At 39.1% G+C, this 18,531-nt stretch overlaps 2 protein-coding genes across 3 annotated transcripts in view; one reads left to right on the top strand and one right to left on the bottom strand.

Moving 5' to 3' along the window:
- Positions 1-288: 288 nt before the first annotated feature.
- On the bottom strand, positions 289-6,859 carry ndufa8 (NADH:ubiquinone oxidoreductase subunit A8). Its single transcript, XM_056402815.1, has 4 exons — positions 6,672-6,859; positions 4,019-4,182; positions 1,902-2,067; positions 289-820 (listed from the first exon to the last, which is right to left on the bottom strand). The coding sequence occupies exons 1-4, from the start codon at positions 6,720-6,722 to the stop codon at positions 683-685; spliced, it is 519 nt and encodes a 172-aa protein (XP_056258790.1). The 5' UTR covers positions 6,723-6,859; the 3' UTR covers positions 289-682.
- Positions 6,860-6,920: 61 nt separating this feature from the next.
- The window catches only part of morn5 (MORN repeat containing 5), a 47,362-nt gene continuing 35,751 nt past the window's right edge, over positions 6,921-18,531 (top strand). The window contains exons 1-5 of one of the 2 annotated variants that reach the window (XM_056402813.1): positions 6,924-7,206; positions 7,323-7,470; positions 9,327-9,438; positions 9,726-9,857; positions 17,389-17,578. In XM_056402813.1, coding sequence (XP_056258788.1) covers positions 7,160-7,206; positions 7,323-7,470; positions 9,327-9,438; positions 9,726-9,857; positions 17,389-17,507 — 558 coding nt within the window. In that variant the 5' untranslated portion in view covers positions 6,924-7,159 and the 3' untranslated portion in view covers positions 17,508-17,578. Of the gene's footprint in view, positions 7,207-7,322; positions 7,471-9,326; positions 9,439-9,725; positions 9,858-17,388; positions 17,579-18,531 lie in introns of those variants that run through there. The other variant, XM_056402814.1, reaches the window with a different exon arrangement.

The raw sequence follows: 18,531 nt of genomic DNA, 5'->3' as shown, positions 1-18,531 counted from the left end.
GTGAGCTGGGAGAAAAGGAGGAAGCAGAAGCAGCTCTCTCTGGCTGCAGGTAGTGACCCTGAGCCTTGACCTCCAACCTCACCCCCCATCAGTCTGACAATACACACTCGGACAAAACACAGATGTGCAAACATGGTGGTGTTGCTTACAATTTGCCAATATCAAAGAAACGGTGTCTGGCACCATAAAGCCTAAAAATAGTTGCTTGTTCTTGTACTAAGAAATGTTTAAAGCTTTATATCTTAATATCAACTAAGTTTTAAAAAAAAGAGACATCAAAATCCAGCATTATAATTTATCTCTTTATTATTTGACAACAACAACAACAACAGCATGTTGCATTTGTTCACTTATTACATTTACAGAGGTGGTCAGGAAAGCTGTATGGATTCAAGGACCTTGTTCACACAATCATCCATCCTTGCTTCCTTAATCAAACTGTTTGACGATGTTGGAGGTACAGTACAGCTTCTGGAAAGACTGTTAGGACATGAGCCCTGTCCAAAATCAGCACTTAAACCTTACACATGCAAATGTGCCAAAACTAGCATCCTTAATGCTTGTGCCTGCACCTGAGATTTAACCCTTTTGAAGTATTACTGGTACATTACATTACATGTAGTCGAGCTGTTTTTGGACAGAGCCCATGGCTTTGGGAGGTGACTGACTTTCGAGAGCCACCTCACCAGCTCCAGAAGAATAACCTGCTGCCATGTTTGGAAGGCTCCAGTTTTCCCTCGATGGCAGGGTTTGGTTCCGGACGTGGTCTAGAGTGGTAGGGGTTCTCAGGGAGGGGCCGTGGGGTAGACACTTTGGTCACCTATGACAGACAAGGAACAGGCATGCCATGACTTCTCATATACAGTGGAAACACATTGAAATAACAGTGTCCTGCAAGAACGTTTCAGTGGACAAGCTCAGATTTTGAAATTTAATGATTCTGATTCTTCCTAAAGTTCAACACAATTGACTCGAAACACAACAGTTACCTTGGATGTTAGGATAATGTACAATATATATATCATACTCTCAGAACAGATGGTAAAGGTCTATTGCTTAAAATCTGCTAAATTGTGAGGGAAGTTTTTTTGGAAACCCTGCACACTCTTTAAATCGTCTACCATTAAAAGGTTTATGCAGGTGGGTTCACGCCCCTCCTTTGCCCCTCTCTACCTCTTGCAGCTCTTTCCTTATGTCATGATTTACTTCCTCTCAGCTCTCCTTTTGGTTTGCAAGTCAGGACCTCCCCCTTTCTTTTACTCTCTCCCTCTGTTACTACCTTGCCCTTTAGTTTCTCTTACACCAGCTTTCTTCCCACCTGAATGAGTTACTCTCTTTCCTCTCGACTCTTCCCAAACTCAACAAAAGTTTTACTCTCCAGATCTTTTTATTTGTTGTATGCCTGAGAAACCAGAGAAACTCGGCCAGAGCATGGACAGTCAACCTGCATATTTTTCATAGTAATTGAGATTTCTGTTTTGTTTCCCTGCTCATGTGGTTCAATTCCATGAACACTAGCTCTGCCTGGTGAGTGCAAAATGGCCAGAAAGTTGATTACAGCCATTCATGGCTTCCCAGGTTTGTGCTCTTGTCTTTTCAAAGACTACAGAAATAAATGCCCAAAAAACTATTGTCAAGATCAGTTTTTGGTACTTTGATTGCTGTGCCTAATTAACACTTGCCAGTCAGTTATGCAAACCCCTTAAAGATGGAAATTTAATGAAAAGAAAACCCAAAGCAGAAAAAAAGACATGATTTTTTCTGCTCAGCACTGCAGCTGAATGAGACCACTACGCAGATGCAATCAGAGGCTCTTGCACAGCCCATAATCGGAAAGAATAGAGCCCATCAACCCAGCTGCTCACATTGTGAATGCGCAGTCAATCCCTCACAAGTCTCACCTTAGACAGGTCTCCCAGCTCAGGTCTCTCCCACCCCAGCTTATCAAGGACGCAGCTGTCAAAGGTTTGCTGCTGCTTACGGCAATGACGCAGTTCTGCCAAGTTCGAATAATCCAGACAGGTCCAGTACTCCGTGAAGGACTCGGCACAGTTACCCTTGATTTGCCTACAAGAAAAGATGCAAGCAGAGATTTGAATCAGAATGAAATATGCATGAGCAGGAATTCTCCCCCCTAAAATACTGAAGATATTTTAAAAGATGACGATTTAGGGGACTGATTTGTAAAAGAACATATGATATAGGAGTTTAGATTTAAAGATTTATAAAGAAATCACATTCATCTTGTAAGCCGAACCAAGTCAGGAACTTTTATTAAGTTCTGGTTTATGACTAGTCAGTTTCCACTAGTCAAAAAAATTCTGCTTACTATGGAGAAGTTTCCGTAATAAGAAGGCAGTGCTCCTAAAAGGTGGCTGGCAGTTGCCAAAAGCGTCCAAGAATCAAACCAGATCCCAGGTGCAATTACAGCTTTTCACAAATCTTTCCTCATTATAATAATTACAGGTCCTTCTCTTTCACAATAACTCTCAGTCTATCTTTGGGGTTAGAGTGTCAGTTATTTACTTCTGCTATTGAATTGGAGGTCATGTGTTTTTTTTTTTGTTTTGTTTAATTTTTTGAGAACCAAAACCACAACTTGTTTGAGACACAAAAACACACAAAAGCACCTTAGTTACTGCATGGGAATACTGCATGGTATAACCAAAGCTCTGTCTAAAGCTTTCAGTAAACACAGACATAGTAGTTAAGAGTGAAAAACCCCAGACCACTTCCTCAAATAGCCCCCAGTGGCAGTTTTATAGACACAACAGGCTGTATGATTATTCAGTTATAAAATTAACATTCCTTTTTTCTACTGGTCATTTTTATAAAGAAAGTTGCAAAGAATTGACAAAGATCATACTTTGGCCACCTCTTGTTGATAATTTATTTTTTATTCATTTAAAGACAAGTTTGTTGAGACTTTGGGTTAAAGGCCGACTCTTCAATCGCCAAAAAAGGCAGATAAAACCTTTTTTAAGGAAATTAATAATAAATAATTAAATGGCTTTGCAGGAATAAAGACCGAGTTGTTCAATTAATCCAGATGATCCAAAAATACAAACAGCTGTGAGATTAGTTCTGTGTCAAAAGTACACTTACATAACGGAAAACGTTTTTTCAGACTTTTGGCAACATCTCAGGAAAGTTGAACCGAAAGTTTGACCAAAAACCTGTTGTGGTTCTGCTGAAAGCCTACCCCACTGTTCAGGGTTTTATTCTGGTGTTTATTTCTCTTTCTTCTGTGTATTCTGGAGCTTTCTTCTTGTATTCATATTTACAAAAACACTTGAGTGGTCTGCAAATTAACCACTCACCTTTCCTTCCACCCAAGATACACTTTGGAATAATACAACATATACCATATTTTTTACCTAATTTCTTAAATATTAGTCATATAGATATATGAATATAATATAGAGATCTAATAGACATCTTTCTTATCCAGCTACAAATTCTCGCCACTTGTTGTTCTGAGAACTTAGCAGAAGCAGATGGAATTGAGCGCTTATTATCAGGACAAATTACAGAACAGGAAACCAGACGTCCCAACACTGAAATCTTCTTTCTGTGTGAACAGCTGTAACCCCTGCAACAACAACAGCAGTATTTGCAACCTCAAAGCACATATTCTGCCCATATGTCCATCACAGAGGAAGAAATGCAAAAACTCTTGACCACAAACCTCTTGACCATGGTTTTACATGGACTATCATACTGTGCACTCTCCAGCTGATTCCACAGTCCAGCCACATCTTAAATAACACTCTGACCACCAGCCCACTGTTCAGTTTTGCAGTTGATGGCAGAGTGGCTTCATCTGCTGAATCTCTCAAGTATCACCTTAACTGTCAAATACATTGCTCACTGCTTTCTTTCAGGTATTCACAGTTTCCCACATATCTGATTTATCAACTCTTTTTGTAATGAATCTATAAGAAAAACACACAATATGTAAACCCCTTTTGTTTCCTGAATGTTTCAGTAAATGTGTCTGTGTATGGAGGTGTGTTACCTGAAGAAGTTGAGCGCACACTCATTGACTTTCCTCCCTTCTTCTAGACATTTCCTGGGGTCCTTCTCCTCCCAGCGACAGAGCATGAACTCCTTGTTGGGTTTGTCACACTGGGAGCCAAAATGGTGGGCAGCAGCCTTCAGCACTGCAGATGACACATTGATCTGACAGACACAAAAAAAAATGGTAACAAAGGTAAAATGATTATTAATTACTAAATAATACGTATGCAAGGACATACAGTTGTGCTCATACATTTACATGCCCCTGGCAGACTTGGTAAAATATTGACTTTTTTGGGGGGGGAAATATGAGTTTTCTTTTATTTAGGGATAGTGGTCAGGTGAAGCCATTTATTATCACATAATTGTGTGTGCCCCTGACTGATGATAATGAAATTATCTGAATGGCCCCAAATAAAAGTTTACATACCCTTGAATGTTTAGCTTGATGATATTGACAGAAGTAGACACACACACAGGTTAAAGGAGGTCATAACACATAGAAAAACCCCTACCCCCAGCAACTTCAGCTGAATTTCAAGATGCACAATAAGAAGGTACTTCTGCTGCAGAGTCTAGTTGCCAGAAAAAAGCTATTATGACACCAACACCACATAACAGCCTGCTTACAATATGCCAAACAGCACCTTGACAAGTCATTCGGACTGATGAGACCAAAATTGAACTTTATGGTCACAACCATTAACGCTATGTTTGAAAGGGAGTCAACAAGGCCTATGACGAAAAGTACACCACCCCTACTGTGAAGCATGTAGGAGGAACTCTGATATTGTGGGGATGTATGAGCTACAGTGGCACAGGGAATTTAGTCAAAATTGATGGCAAGATGAATGCAGAATGTTTTCAGAAAATATTGGAGGACAATTTGCATTTATCAGCCCAGAAGATACGCATGGGACACACTTGGACTTTCCAATATGACAATGATCAAAAATATGGGGCCAAGTCATCCCATCAGTCGCCACAGCAGAAAAATGAAGGTTTTGTGGAGAGGCAGTCATAGTCTATTAACCTTAATATCATTGAACCACTTTGGAGAGATCACAAATGTAAACTTCATGCAAGAAAACTTGAGAATTTATTGGATTGAGAAATAAAGGTCCTCCTCCACAACTATAACAAAAGACTTCAAGCCATCATTGATGCTAAAAGGGGCAATATACAGTTTTAACAACTAAGGTTATGCAAACTTTTGAACAGGTACCACATTGTTATTTTCTTTATTGCTATGTTTTGTTGATTGTGAATTATTGTGCTATTCTGTGTTTGTAGTTTAATTTGAATCCAATCAAAAATAAAAGAAATGTGTTTCTTCTTCATGTTTTCTTTAAAGAATAGCACACATCTTATAAATTCTGCCAGGGTATGTAAACTTATGAGTGCAACTGTAATTCCATTTTTTGAGGTATAGGATTATTTTGTGTAGTCTGACACTTGTTGATATTTTAGACCTGATTAATAAGGCACAATATAGTGAATCTGCATATGTGTTGCCTAACCTGGAACAGCTGGAAACTGCTAGGCTAGCTCCAATAGTAGAAAGTACACTCTCGAAAACTTCCAAGCAGCTCTATTTAGTTTACAATTTTTATCTTGTTTACTAAGTTTGTTAATAAAAACACACACACACGCACACACAATGAGAATAGACTTTGTGGTTTAAGAGGTCTGAGCTGTTTCTTGGAGAACAACCATTCTTTAGCCCAGCATCTCTCATCAATATTTCCAACTATGGCCAGGTGCATGCATTTTTATATAAATAAATGTACTGCACATCAGTGCTGAACTCTAATAATGCAAATGTATTACAATACTCTACTGTACTTAACGTAAAAATTCTGATCTCACAGACTAATATTCAGAATGTGTGAATGCACTGCAGCAAATTTCATATAAGTCTTAATATATAGAGGAAAAGTATTTGTCAGGCCCTGGCCAATAGAAGAATCCAAAACAGAACAGCAGTGCGAAGTTAGTGGTGAGGGGTTTAAGGCAGTGTCTTCACAATTTAATTCTTCAAAAAATTGTTTAACTATTAAATTTAAAAGCAACTATTACATGCACACATATCGTCTATTATATCATTGGTTGGTATCTCAAAGATTCAAGCTGCTGCCAGCTTCCACCTGACTTCCAAGGACAAGTTCAATGTGCCAAATAACACTGCGGCTGACATGAACCAGTCAATGGTTTGTTTTGGGTCAACCACTGTAAAGTTACTGTGGCCACAGGGGCAAAATGAAGACGTAATGCGGACTATCAAAAGAGCAATACAGACCCTGTGAAGACAAAGTTAACAATGGTTAACAGCCAGTCATATCTCTGCATCGCCTCTGAGACATATTTCGATTCCTCTAACGCTACTTAATATTGTCATGGTGCCTATCACAACGATGGCAGAATATTCACTAGCTCCAAATGTATTCCGAAATATTCACCAGCTCATCTATTATAAATTTACATTATCTAACTAACTTTTACCATTGTGAGGGCTGGAAACGCCAGCGGCAAAAAATATTAGTTGCTGAGCAAATCCTGAAGCCTATGGCAGCTAGCGTTAGCAGCTAGTTAGCTAGCATCTTCTATATTACAATGATTTTCATTCAAGCTAAACAATAACCGCTGCTCACCTCGTCCACATTCAGCTCCTGCAGTGTGGGGACTTCCACCGTTGTGGGCATGGCTGTACAATATCAAACAAATCAATATCACAAAATATCAAACACCGCTACTGAAAAACATTCAAGGTCCTCGTCAGTCTCCAGGACGAGCGACGAGGCCGGGGAGAAGGTCAGTCTGGTTTGCTCTGCTGCTGCTAGCCGGGAGGCGCGCTCTGATGACGTACAGAGAGCGCGTCAAAAGGCGCCCGCATGCGTAGTGAAAAAAACAATAAGTGAAAGAAAGAAGTGAAAAGGCTGTAAAGATTTCTTAAATTTGCTATTTTGTTCTGTCAAGTTTTATCTCGATTTTTTTTCTAAAAGACAGTGACAGCAGTCCACTGCCCTCTATCCTAAGCGTTTTCATGAGGAGCCTTCCACTCTGTTTGTTGCTGCCTGTTGCAGTGTTGCCATGGCAACGGCGTATCTTATTTTATTTTGTGAAGACGACAGTATATTAAATGGAGGTCACTGGGAGCCGTTACAAAGGGGAAACAAAAAATGGCAGGTAAAATTGATATTAATGTTTCATAACTCTTAAAAACAGCAGGGTTCACACAGCCAAATAACTCACACAAGTGGTTCATAGTTAGCTAAAAGTTGACTACCTCTACTCTCCCTCAGGATGGAGGGAAAAGGAGAATATACCTTTCCAACAGAGACCAAGTATGAGGGAGAGATGAAAGATGGGATGTTCCATGGCAAAGGAGTGCTACATTTTCCAAATGGAAGTAAATATGAGGCCACTTGGGAAAACGGCATAGCAAAACAGGTGAGGAGTTTGAGGAGTGTGTGTGTGTGTGTGTGTGTGTGTGTGTGTGTGTCCCTGCATGTATGTCACAATATATGTATCCACTTGCATGATTGTGTGTTTCACATTGGTTATAGTTGATATCACATCTGGTCCCTTTTAGCAATCACTCACCATTACTGTCGTAGTTATTAGGTTTCTCTCCCCTTTTCCTGCATGAAGCTATAGTCTCTCCTGCTCTGATGCAATCTTCCATGGGCTTTTGCCACAACAGCGATCACTCCAATTATTATCATCAATGCAGTTGCGGTTCATGTGAAATGATAGCAGCTCTGAACCATGACTAACCTTGGCCCAGACTACCCTGCACCTGCGTTCATGCCAGCCCAAAAAAACCTGCTTCCATTCAAAATATACCTAAACCATTCAATAAACTCAGAAATTTAAACTCTGGCAAATTATATCTGGTAGCTCAAACCTCATTCTGCAACTTGCACCCCTTCTTTCAAACAATGCTTCTCAGCCTGGGGTTTGAGGAGCCCAGGCATTTAGGATAAGAAAAACATATTTTTGCCATGAAAATTTGCAAATGTTGCCTTATCCTTTTGACACACTGAATAGATTTTTAGCATCCTCGCCTTCTATGTTAATTAGCAAGAATTTTAAAGGGTTGAGTCTAAAAGTCTGAGATTCATTGTGCATTTTAACTTTTAAAATGTCACTGCAAGTGCTGTATTTAAACTTTAACAAAAAGTACTGGGAGATAAAACGGACACCAACAACAAACCAACAGTAGCCTGTCATGTCTAGTGCGTGTTAACAGACCTTTTCTACTGCAGACATTTTAAAATATCATAGCAGGAAAAGCACAGGTGTAATTTATTACCCTAATCAAGGCTGCATTTCCTTGTAGGTGCTTCCAGGATCCAGCTGCTGTGCATGCTGGTTCACTGACATGGCTTCAGTGGAGCTGAGCCATCGTTGTTGTCATTAGTTACACCTGTACTTGTCCTGCCATGACAGGTCTGAATATCTACACAGAAAAGTGTCAATAGATAAGACTAAACTAATCTATCACACTAGCTGTAACATATTATCAGTAAAAATGACAAATTCACCTCTTCTCTTCAAATTTGTATTTGGTCTCTTACCAAATATGCCCTCTTAAAAATCCATTTAATGGGCCTTTTTGGTGACTGCAAAGTACATTGTTGACACTGAAGTGAAAATGTTATTGTTACATTTCCAATACACAAAATTACTGAACAGTGTATGTTTATTTAAAAAGTCAGTTTTCATTGTCAATAATGCATCATCCCACAGAAACACACACACACACACACACACCCAAACACATATTTTTCCACTTTCCACTACTGGTACATATCAGTGCAGACAGTTTTGGTTTCTTCTGCTGAGGTTTTGAGATATCCATCTCTAAGATTTCAGCCTAAACCCAAAGACAATGGAGGGAAATTTAGACTCTTTTGTGGTGCTTAAAGTACTGAAAAGTGACATTTGAAAACCTCACCAGCAACTTATCTATCCAGAAACCATGTCTTGGGTACACAGGATAACCTCCAGACCTCACTTTCAACAGTTTTCACTGGAAGTACATTCTGCCAAAGAAACGGTCCCAACAAAAACTGTCAACAGTGAGGTCTGTGGATTATCTTGAGTAACAGGGACATTGTTGTACTGGGGTGGTTTCAAGATGTGGATGTTGCAAAACTTTGGCAAATAACACTGAAACTATTCATGGCCAGACACCACTAGATGTAAGTGGAAGAGTTTTATTTTCCATTTAGGACCTTTAAAAGTTTATGACCGAGGAATGAAGATGATTTTCTCTATTTTTCATTGTGCTTCCTCACAAGGGGTCTTTTACCTTTGCTGATGGTCTGCGGTGCCAGGAAAAGGACTGGGACTACTGCGATGGTTATGACAGACGCTTCTACAGTGAGAGATGCAATGGCCTCAGACCTGCAGGTTGGAATCCAATTATTTGCTCACATATTCACTCATTCAGTGAAATGACTGTGGTTTCTTCTTTATCCCACTCCCACAGAAACACACTCACATCAATGATTGTCAAAAATTAAAACAATGTTAGAGTAAGAGAAGTAACAGCCAAAGCCATTTGAGAAAACTAAGATATGAACACAGAAACTTCTCGGTGTGCAACAGCATTAACCACTGAGCCATTCCTCCAGCTGATAATAGTAAACCATCATAAGAAAATAGTTCAACATAAAATATCTACCCTGTCCATTCAGGAGAATCTCAGCTAACTGATCTGCATCCTCCACGTGTTATTCCTGAGTGGTGTTACGATTGCGGAGATGGTTTCTATGACCCCACCACGAAAGTTGTCACCTCTTACATGGGAAGATTCCTCAGGAATGCAGGTGAGGCAGAAAATATCCTGTTATTATCACTGTTGTAGCCTTGTGACACCAAAGATGACTGGTGCATAGGAGATACAGTGCACATGTAACCACTTACTTTGATTCATAATAATAATCCTTCCAACCTAAACATAGTGTGAACTATTATTATAAGCAAGCTTAGCAGCTATTATTTTGACATGAAAAAGAAAGTAGGCATTACCTGCTGCCTTCCACAATTGACATATGAAGCAGGGATAACTGACATTTTCACAACATCTCAATCATAATTAAAAACTTACCTCCTTTTCTCACTGCTTACATTTCTTCACTTCATGCACATTTTTTCCACTAACCTGATGCCAAATTGGCTGTATCTGTGCGTGGAGTAATATCCAGACATATTTGCCTGTGATGCCAAGGTAAATAGGAAAGATTAAAGTCAAGAGCAAAGACAAAATTACTTTTCAAATTAAGCACAGTTTTATATCCAATAAAACATCTTATCCATGATAGATTGCAGTATTTTAATATATTTATGGTGAAACGCAATAAAGCAGCTCCACTTGTTTCTATAACTGATCATAACTAGGAAAAACATTAATTCCAGTAATCATGTTGCTGTTGATTTAACCTACATTTCCAATTTGCAGTGTGCAGCACACACATTCGTTAGGGTGTTCACAAAGGACATGAAATTGCACCTACATGGTTGAGCTAATGGATTGTCTGAGTGCTTTGCCATAGATGCTCTTGTAGTTCCTTAGTGTAGAGTCCTCATGTAATTGTTTTACTTGTTGGTCTATCATTTTTTATTATTCAAGGAAGGAAATGTCCACTCAGGCCTATACCTCAGGAAGATCCATGGAGTTAAAAGCCATGCAATCAGCTAAATTATTACTGAGAGTCATTGCTGCTGCCTTGTCATACAAGATAGTAGCTCTGTGTAAAATTATCTACTTTTCAACAGCTCAACTTTTTAGAGAACAGGTGACATATAAAAAGCTTTACTGAGGCTACTTTCAAACATGGTGAAGCTCTTGAATTTAATTTGTTTCAGGCAAGCTCATCTTTCTTTGCCCATGTTTTAATAACTGCAAGTCTGAAAGCATATAGTGTGGCCATATGGGAAGGATTTGATAACAATGAACCTATGGAGTGATTTTTAAATAGATTATCCCTGGATTTTCTGATGGAAGATTACTGTTACAAACAATCTGATAAGCATGCTTCTATAGGCTATTTCAGTCATTTCAAAGGTTTTTGTTTTTTGTCAAAAGTGGAAAATTCGAGACACATTTTTCCACTGAACGAGTGCCCTGTTTTGGAAATCCTGATTTGAAGTGAACGCAGTTTGTCAGGTGTCCAAGGAATTCCCAATTTCTGATATCCTCTGCTCGTCATGTCTCCCCTGCCATGCTTGTACATAATGTTGTGAATTATGCATTGGGATTTGAATCAGATTTTTTTTGTGAACCTGGGAAGGAGTATAATGCAGATCTACATGGCAACAGCCTTTAAACTCAGCAGTTTGACATGACCATTTTCACCCATGCTAGCAGCATGGCTCTCGGGATCTCGGGACAGTATCAGGTTGTCAGTCGGTTGGTCTGTAGGTCTGTCCACTACTTAAGTCCAGACTGAACAATCTTAACAGCTAATGAATGGATTGCCATGAAAGTTTGAACAGGCATTTCATGGTCCCCAGAGGATGAACCCTGCTGATTTTGGGGAACCCCTGACTTTTTCAGAGCTGCTAGCAGTGCTGTAGTCTCATAGTCTTGTTGACATGTGCTGTGCAGTATCTTAACAAACTGCATGCATGGAGGGTTTACAAAATTGTACAGGACTCATGCTTTTAGTTGCAGAAATGTGAGAAGCATTTCTGGTATTCCTCAGTCATTTAAGAAATAAGACAAAGTCCAGCTTCAATATCTGGATTTTCATATGATGATTCCTGAATCTGTTTTATTTTGTATGTGAATGGATATGATCGTTTCTTACCTTACAAATGCAGACATGTGTCAAGACATGAGCCCTGGCAGAAGTTGAGGTATGACTCATAAGCTCCCTAAGGTGGAAATGCAATTTTGGGCAGAATATTTGTATTCAGATGAGCTACTTGCAACATAATACAGATTAGTTCCACCAGCAGACAAATCTCATTTACATATGTGTAGAGACAGAAGGAAACAGAGGAGAGGGTCCACATCCTCAACAGATGTCCTCAGCATGTGAACGAAGACAAAAATATGTTTTGCGATTTTTTTACTTGATGCTGGTTGTTCATCATCATTATAGTTCTGGTATTGATCAGTGGAATGATGGAGAGAGAGAGATAGGGAGGAAGAGAACAAAAGAGGAGGAGGAGAGGGAAAGATTTTTTTTGGATGTTAAGATGAAAAAGAAGAGGAACTGAGCACTTCCCAACAATGCTCTGACTCTGTTTTGATTTAGATAAATATGGAGTCAAACAGGAACTATTTAATTGATGTGTGCTTTGTTTTTTTTCGCAGCGTTTACGTGCATGTGTGTGGAGAGATGTCTGTGTATGTGTGGTTGTATATATTACATACGCTATTTGTGCTCTCCTTCTTGTCTTGGTATACAATTCTTGAGAAGAATGCCCCTGTATCCTGTATGGATTTATTTTTCAACCCTGGGAGGTGAAGGCACATTTGTCAGAGTGGGTGTGAAGACAGAATTTATTGCCTCATGGCTTCCGCCCAGGATGAGGACTGTGAGTATGATGGGACACAGGGAAGACCCACCCTCCCAGTGGGGACGTTTACTGCAGCAAGGAAAGAGGAAGGAGCTCCAGATGTAATGGTTACAACTGGTGGATGCAGGGCAAGGGAGAAGTAAGGCAGTGAAGACAGTGGAGACAAAGCTTCATATCTAGGAAAGTTGCAAAAGTGATGCATATGGAACTGTTTTAAAACACAGCTGATTCAAGTTTCACCCTGTGGAACTAAATATTGTTGCTTGGAAATAACAGGCTAAACTTGACTCACTGGCCAAAGCTGACCAAAGCAAAGTCCTGCCCTCCTTAGTTACCGTTGCTAACTTGGACAAACAGCTCTTTTTGGCATAGTGCCAAGCAGCGAAACAATAGGATCTGTTGCTAATATTCCCCAAGAGGTTTAGAGTATTTTTGGAATTGAACCGATTTCTTGTCATCAAGAAGCTGCTAATACGCCTGCATGTATGAAGGGATTCGTCAAGAGTACTGATACACCATGTAGAAAATAGAAGGATAGAGGATGGAGAGATGGAGAGAGGGGACAGTGTCAGTTGGAATTATTAAGTGGGAACTTCCAGTGTCCAAAGAGTTCAAAAGTAAGCTGTGACACTAATGGAACACTAACTCTCAACAGTAAGCCATACTATAGCGTTCCTGATTCCTGATTCCTCGTACATTTCCTTGAAAGGTTTAGGCTAATAATTTATCATGTAACTAGGAGCGGTAGTAGCTCAGGTGGTAGAGCAGGTTGGGCATTAACTCTAAGCTTAGTTTGTTCCACATGCCGTGGTATCCTTGAGCAAGACACTGAACCACAAACTGCTCAAGTACAAGTCACCTTGTATAAACAATAATAATGTGATACCTGACCAATTTACAATAACAGGCTTACACTGATTCTGATTGTAAGTGGTCCACTCAACTGATTCCACAAAAACATCACAAATTTCACCTCACTTGTTGGTTTAGGGAAAGGACCAGTAAGCATTTACATGGTTTAGAGGAGGTGTTAAAGGGCATTGACCAAAATGACTCTGCAAGCAAAAGGAGCAGTCTGTGTAACCAATGGATGATGGCAAATGCCCTCCTTACCCACTGAGCTGACATTGATCATTGTTTCCTGTCCTCTTGTTTAAACCGAATTTGTCTTGAAAAGCACCTTTCTACTAAATTGCCTATAAAATTGGTTTTCTGATTCAGTTTGAGAAAAGGAATGTCATTCACTTAGAGAATTATGCTACAATGTCAATAGGTTTTACAACCCTTGAGATGCAGGGAGCCACATCATCATTATTTACCAAAATTTCAGGTTCTGGTTTGGATAAGGGAGTTTAGCAGTTGTCAGTGCATTTTATGAACAGTCTATTGGAAGCATTTTTGTGTAGAAACACTGGGATAAGACAAACTTAAAAAAAGGAGCAACTTTGGAAGAGTGGTTCAAGCAAGATCAGTAGGAGTCAGATGGGACATTAGTGTGTGTGTGTTTGTGTGTGTGTGTGTGTGTGTGTGTGTGTGTGTGTGTCATTAGGATGAAATCAGCAGTTTCTCTTCTCTTCAACTTATCTCTCACATATTGCATTACAGATGAGCCGGTATACTAATCCATCTTTGTCTTCTCATTTTAATATGAGGTGTTCAGCTGATTGTTATTTGAATGTTTATTTGTCATGTGGCTCACTAAATACTTTTGCATTGTGTGAACAGGTATTTTATAGGAAAAACAAAAACTCATTTGTCATTATGAATTCTCATTGGTGGCAGGCAGCAGGTGTTTTCACCTCTGAATTAAAATGAATTAAGATTAAAAATAAGGATGCTTACAGGGTGAGAAGTTTGATTTAATTGTCTGTTTGTTTTGCTAATAGTGGAGGGAAAGCTTGTTAAATTAAGACAATTAAAATCATAAGGATCACGCATGATGTAAACACAAATAATTAACGCTCCATCTCGCTTCCATGCATTTTAAAATGCTGCTTGCAGTTAATGGAATTCAGAAATTGAGATTTGAATCATGATTTAATTTTATTTTTCTGATTTTTTGTTTTTTATTTACATTTTTTTGTGATTTGAAAGCATTACAGCAAACATATGTTTCCACTTACTGCCACCTCACTCTGTCATAATCCATCTTAAATAAAGCCAACAGACTACAACACGTTGATATGATTAAACGTTAAATCTGAAACACAAATGTTAAATCTGAAACACAAATCACAGTCAAATAACTAAATATTTTAGATACACAACTCAAAAGGGCTTTCCAACACACATAAAAAGGCACATCATTTTACTTTAATTTGTCATTGCTGATGAAGATTGTTACTTAGGTTTTGAGGTGTAATATAAAACATTTGCATTACTCTGTAAAACTGTAATTAAAGAACAATGAAGGAAAAAGATGCATAGGCCACATCTGCACAATCAAATCTCCACCACTGACTGATTGAGCGTGCTCTGTTATTACAAACAAACACACACACACACGGTCAGTTATGTATAGTCTCTTTTGGCAACACTCACAGCGGTGCAAGAGACGGCAGCAGCTCCAGCAGGGGCCATGTGTTGCCATATTGTTTGTAGGACTTTCCTGTTTCTGGAATAACCGCTTCCCTTTGAAATTCTGCGCAGAAAGAGTTCCACATTGAAAACATTCCACTGCCAAGGAAAACACCTCTGGTGACCAAACCACAGCCCCTCCCTTTGTCCTCATCCAGCCGAGGTGTTTCACAGACAGATAAAATCAGTCGGAGCCCTGGGGAGTGGAACAAATCCTCACGCTGCCTTTCCTGAAACTCTCTTTTTTCATACATTTGAGACAAAAATTCACCATATAACAGGATTCACAAGTTAATCCTGTGAGCTGTGACAGATGGATTAATAATTTTAAAGATCAGTATCTGGCCTTCAAAGCAAGAAACCCCAAAAACCTGCGCTGTTTTCAGTGATGTGATCAAGACACAAAACCAAGGGCTGTTCTGTTTGCAGTGAATTGGAGACAGATGACTTGTACATGTACGTCTGAATGTTTGTTTGACTTTCACATTTAGGTAAGTTTGATTCACTGTACTGCCTCCAGTTGGAAACCACACAATGCATTTATATTAGCATATAATGACCATGTATATTGCAAATAGAGGAAGTTCTTTAAGTTGAGCGCCTCGTCACTGTCAGTGGATCAGGTCCAGTTTGTCTCTTGATGACATCACAGAGTCCTACCTCTACTGTCTACATGAATATTACACTGTTTTTCTACTTCACCATCACATCAGAGGATTGCAGTAATCTCATATAGCAGATTTTTTCTATTGCTAATTAAGCCATGCGTGTCTGTCTTAGTGCGTATGTGTGTCTGTGTGTGTGTTAATTCACTGCCATTAGGCTGGAAGGAAACACTTTTCCCTTAGAGTGTATTTTAAGGATTAAGATAAAGAGACTTTAACAAGGTGCCATTATCGCTTCCCCACACTCTCTCCCATGTACATTGAACAGTCCGTGCAGGTTGTTACAGTCGAGATGGATATCAGTCAGAGAACTGTTTAATAAACTGTGTGTGTTTATGCTGTACTTAATTGAATTTTAAAGTGATGATATACAGACAAAATCTTTTCCTGAAATTGTCCCTAAAAATGTTCCTACATCATTACTTCACTGAGAGAACCACAGACGTGATGTGATTTTATTTATTTATTTCTGTATTTAGCAGTCTATACACTGACTTACAAAAATTGGTAAATCCAAATCATAAAAATGTCCTGCTGTCCTCAGATTGCAGGAAATTACCTAAATATACCAGCCACCTGTGCCCTCAAATAACTCAAGGTACCAATTACACATGACTTAAATCCTGAGATAAACGCTGCTATACAATCTCAAGAGGGCAGAATTACAGCAAATATGAAAATGTCCCAATCTAATTATCATTAAGGCAGGTTGTGGTTCGTGGCTAAATGAGGTCAGTCTCATGGCAACACGGCGACACATAGGCTTCAATAATGACCTCTTCCACCGACACGTGTGTCACAAAGACTGGTGGAAATGTTTGCGTGGCAGCTGTCCACATGTCCGATATGTTCAATTGACCTCCCGATCAGAGCAGGTAGAAAGAGAGGCAGACACACAGAGAAAGAGAAGAGGGTGGTTTGTAGTTGAAGTGGCTGTTAGTGTCAACGCCCATTGCTGGCAATTACACACAATCAATCCGAGAGCTGCAGACCTGCTCCTCTGTACAATGGAACCCCGCGCGCAGTAGAACCTGGGGGTGAGGCCCGCGAGCCGCTCAAGTGCGTGCAGCTGCACGCGCTCCAGAGAAAGCTCACTTCCCCTGCAATTAGCTACTCATTTCAGTTTTAACAATGAAAAACTGGTTTATTATCAGCTCCTCTGGTAGTCGTTTCGGTTTAAAAAAATTGGCGTCCATTTTTGGGGTTATTATTTATTGGTGTCTGAAGTGGCTCTGAGAAGTTATTTTCTCCTAATTGTCAGGGTTATCTTGATTTGACAGATTTACCCGAGACTTGAATGGCACTTCACTGTTGCAGCCCACCACACAAAATGACCCGCGGTTTAATTATGCAGGCTCCTTGTTATTACAGATCTGACTTAAACGTTTTATGTGAGTTCAGCAAACTGAATGCAGTTCCTTTCTGTACTCCCTTTACACTTCAACCTGCGGTTTGTAGATTATTTCTTTTCCTTCTTTGAACACAGGTCAGACATTTAGAAAAACAAAATTAGTTTTCATCCAAACTTTGTTTCTAGTACCATACTAACACAAGTTCTCAATAATTTCAAATTATATCTTTCCAACAGATGACTCGGAACATGAGTGGATTGTGCGCACTTGTCGGAAAGCGTGGGATGAGGTTGTTGGCATTGATCCTGAAAAATCTCCTTCAATCAGACCTGAAGAGATCAGCAATATTAAGTGATAGACCTGCTTTTTATTTTAGAACTGCACTTAACATTTTCTTTTTATTGATATTAAATCTATAGGAAATGTCTTGTCATGGTCTTGTCTTTGATTGTGTATAATGGGCGAAAATAGGCAATAGGTTCATGTGTACTGTTTGTTATTTTTTTTATAACCTTGTAGGAGTTGCTCTCAGTGCATTCATCTTCATTTCCATAACATTATATGTGTGTGTGTGTGTGTGGGTGTGTGTGCGCGTGTGTGTGTGTGTGTGTGTGTGTGAGAGAGAGAGAGAGAGAGAGAGAGAGAGAGAGAGAGAGAGAGAGAGAGAGAGAGAGAGAGGTTCATTTATTTGAACCCATCCAAAAAAAATTATGTTTTAACCTGATCAAATCAAATTTCTAAACCTGAATTGACACTGATGTGATTGTTCAACATAAACACACTGTTTTGATTTTTGATGCAGTTTTTATCCTTGATATCAGTTACATGCATATTGAAATGTTCCTTCATACAAAGATATAGCCTAGATAATATTTAAAGTAAAAAAAACAATCATGGAAACTTGACATTCCCATTCTATGCATAAATAAACAGCTTCAGTTCAGTTATCAAATGAATATTTTAATACTAAAAGTATAAAATTGTCAGAGTTTTCATATATGCACGAAGATGCGTGCATGTTGTCTGAAATTAAATATTCCAAATAATGTCTAATGCTAATGTGCAGGTAATGATAAAAGTGCACAGGTCTGCAGAGTGAGGATCATGCATTCATTAAAAACCAAACTCTTTAAAATATTAGCACCATGAACTGTTTTTAGTAGATAATCTGTTGTATTACGAATGCGCCTCATCCTAAACAACTTTAGCTTTTGTTAAAAATTAAAAATAACATCAATAAATGAAATTAATAACACATTGAGTCTTTTAAAGGCAGCAGTCTTTTGTACAAAGAGAATCTTTCCCATTATGCACCCTTCCAGCTTAATGACAAATACACACTACATACACAAAAAATGCACGCATCCACACACACACAC

The sequence above is a fragment of the Seriola aureovittata genome, chromosome 18, assembly GCF_021018895.1.
Source record: "Seriola aureovittata isolate HTS-2021-v1 ecotype China chromosome 18, ASM2101889v1, whole genome shotgun sequence".
NCBI lineage: Eukaryota > Metazoa > Chordata > Actinopteri > Carangiformes > Carangidae > Seriola > Seriola aureovittata.
Note: the sequence above shows the minus strand (reverse complement) of the source record. Positions and strands in the feature narration are given on the sequence as shown.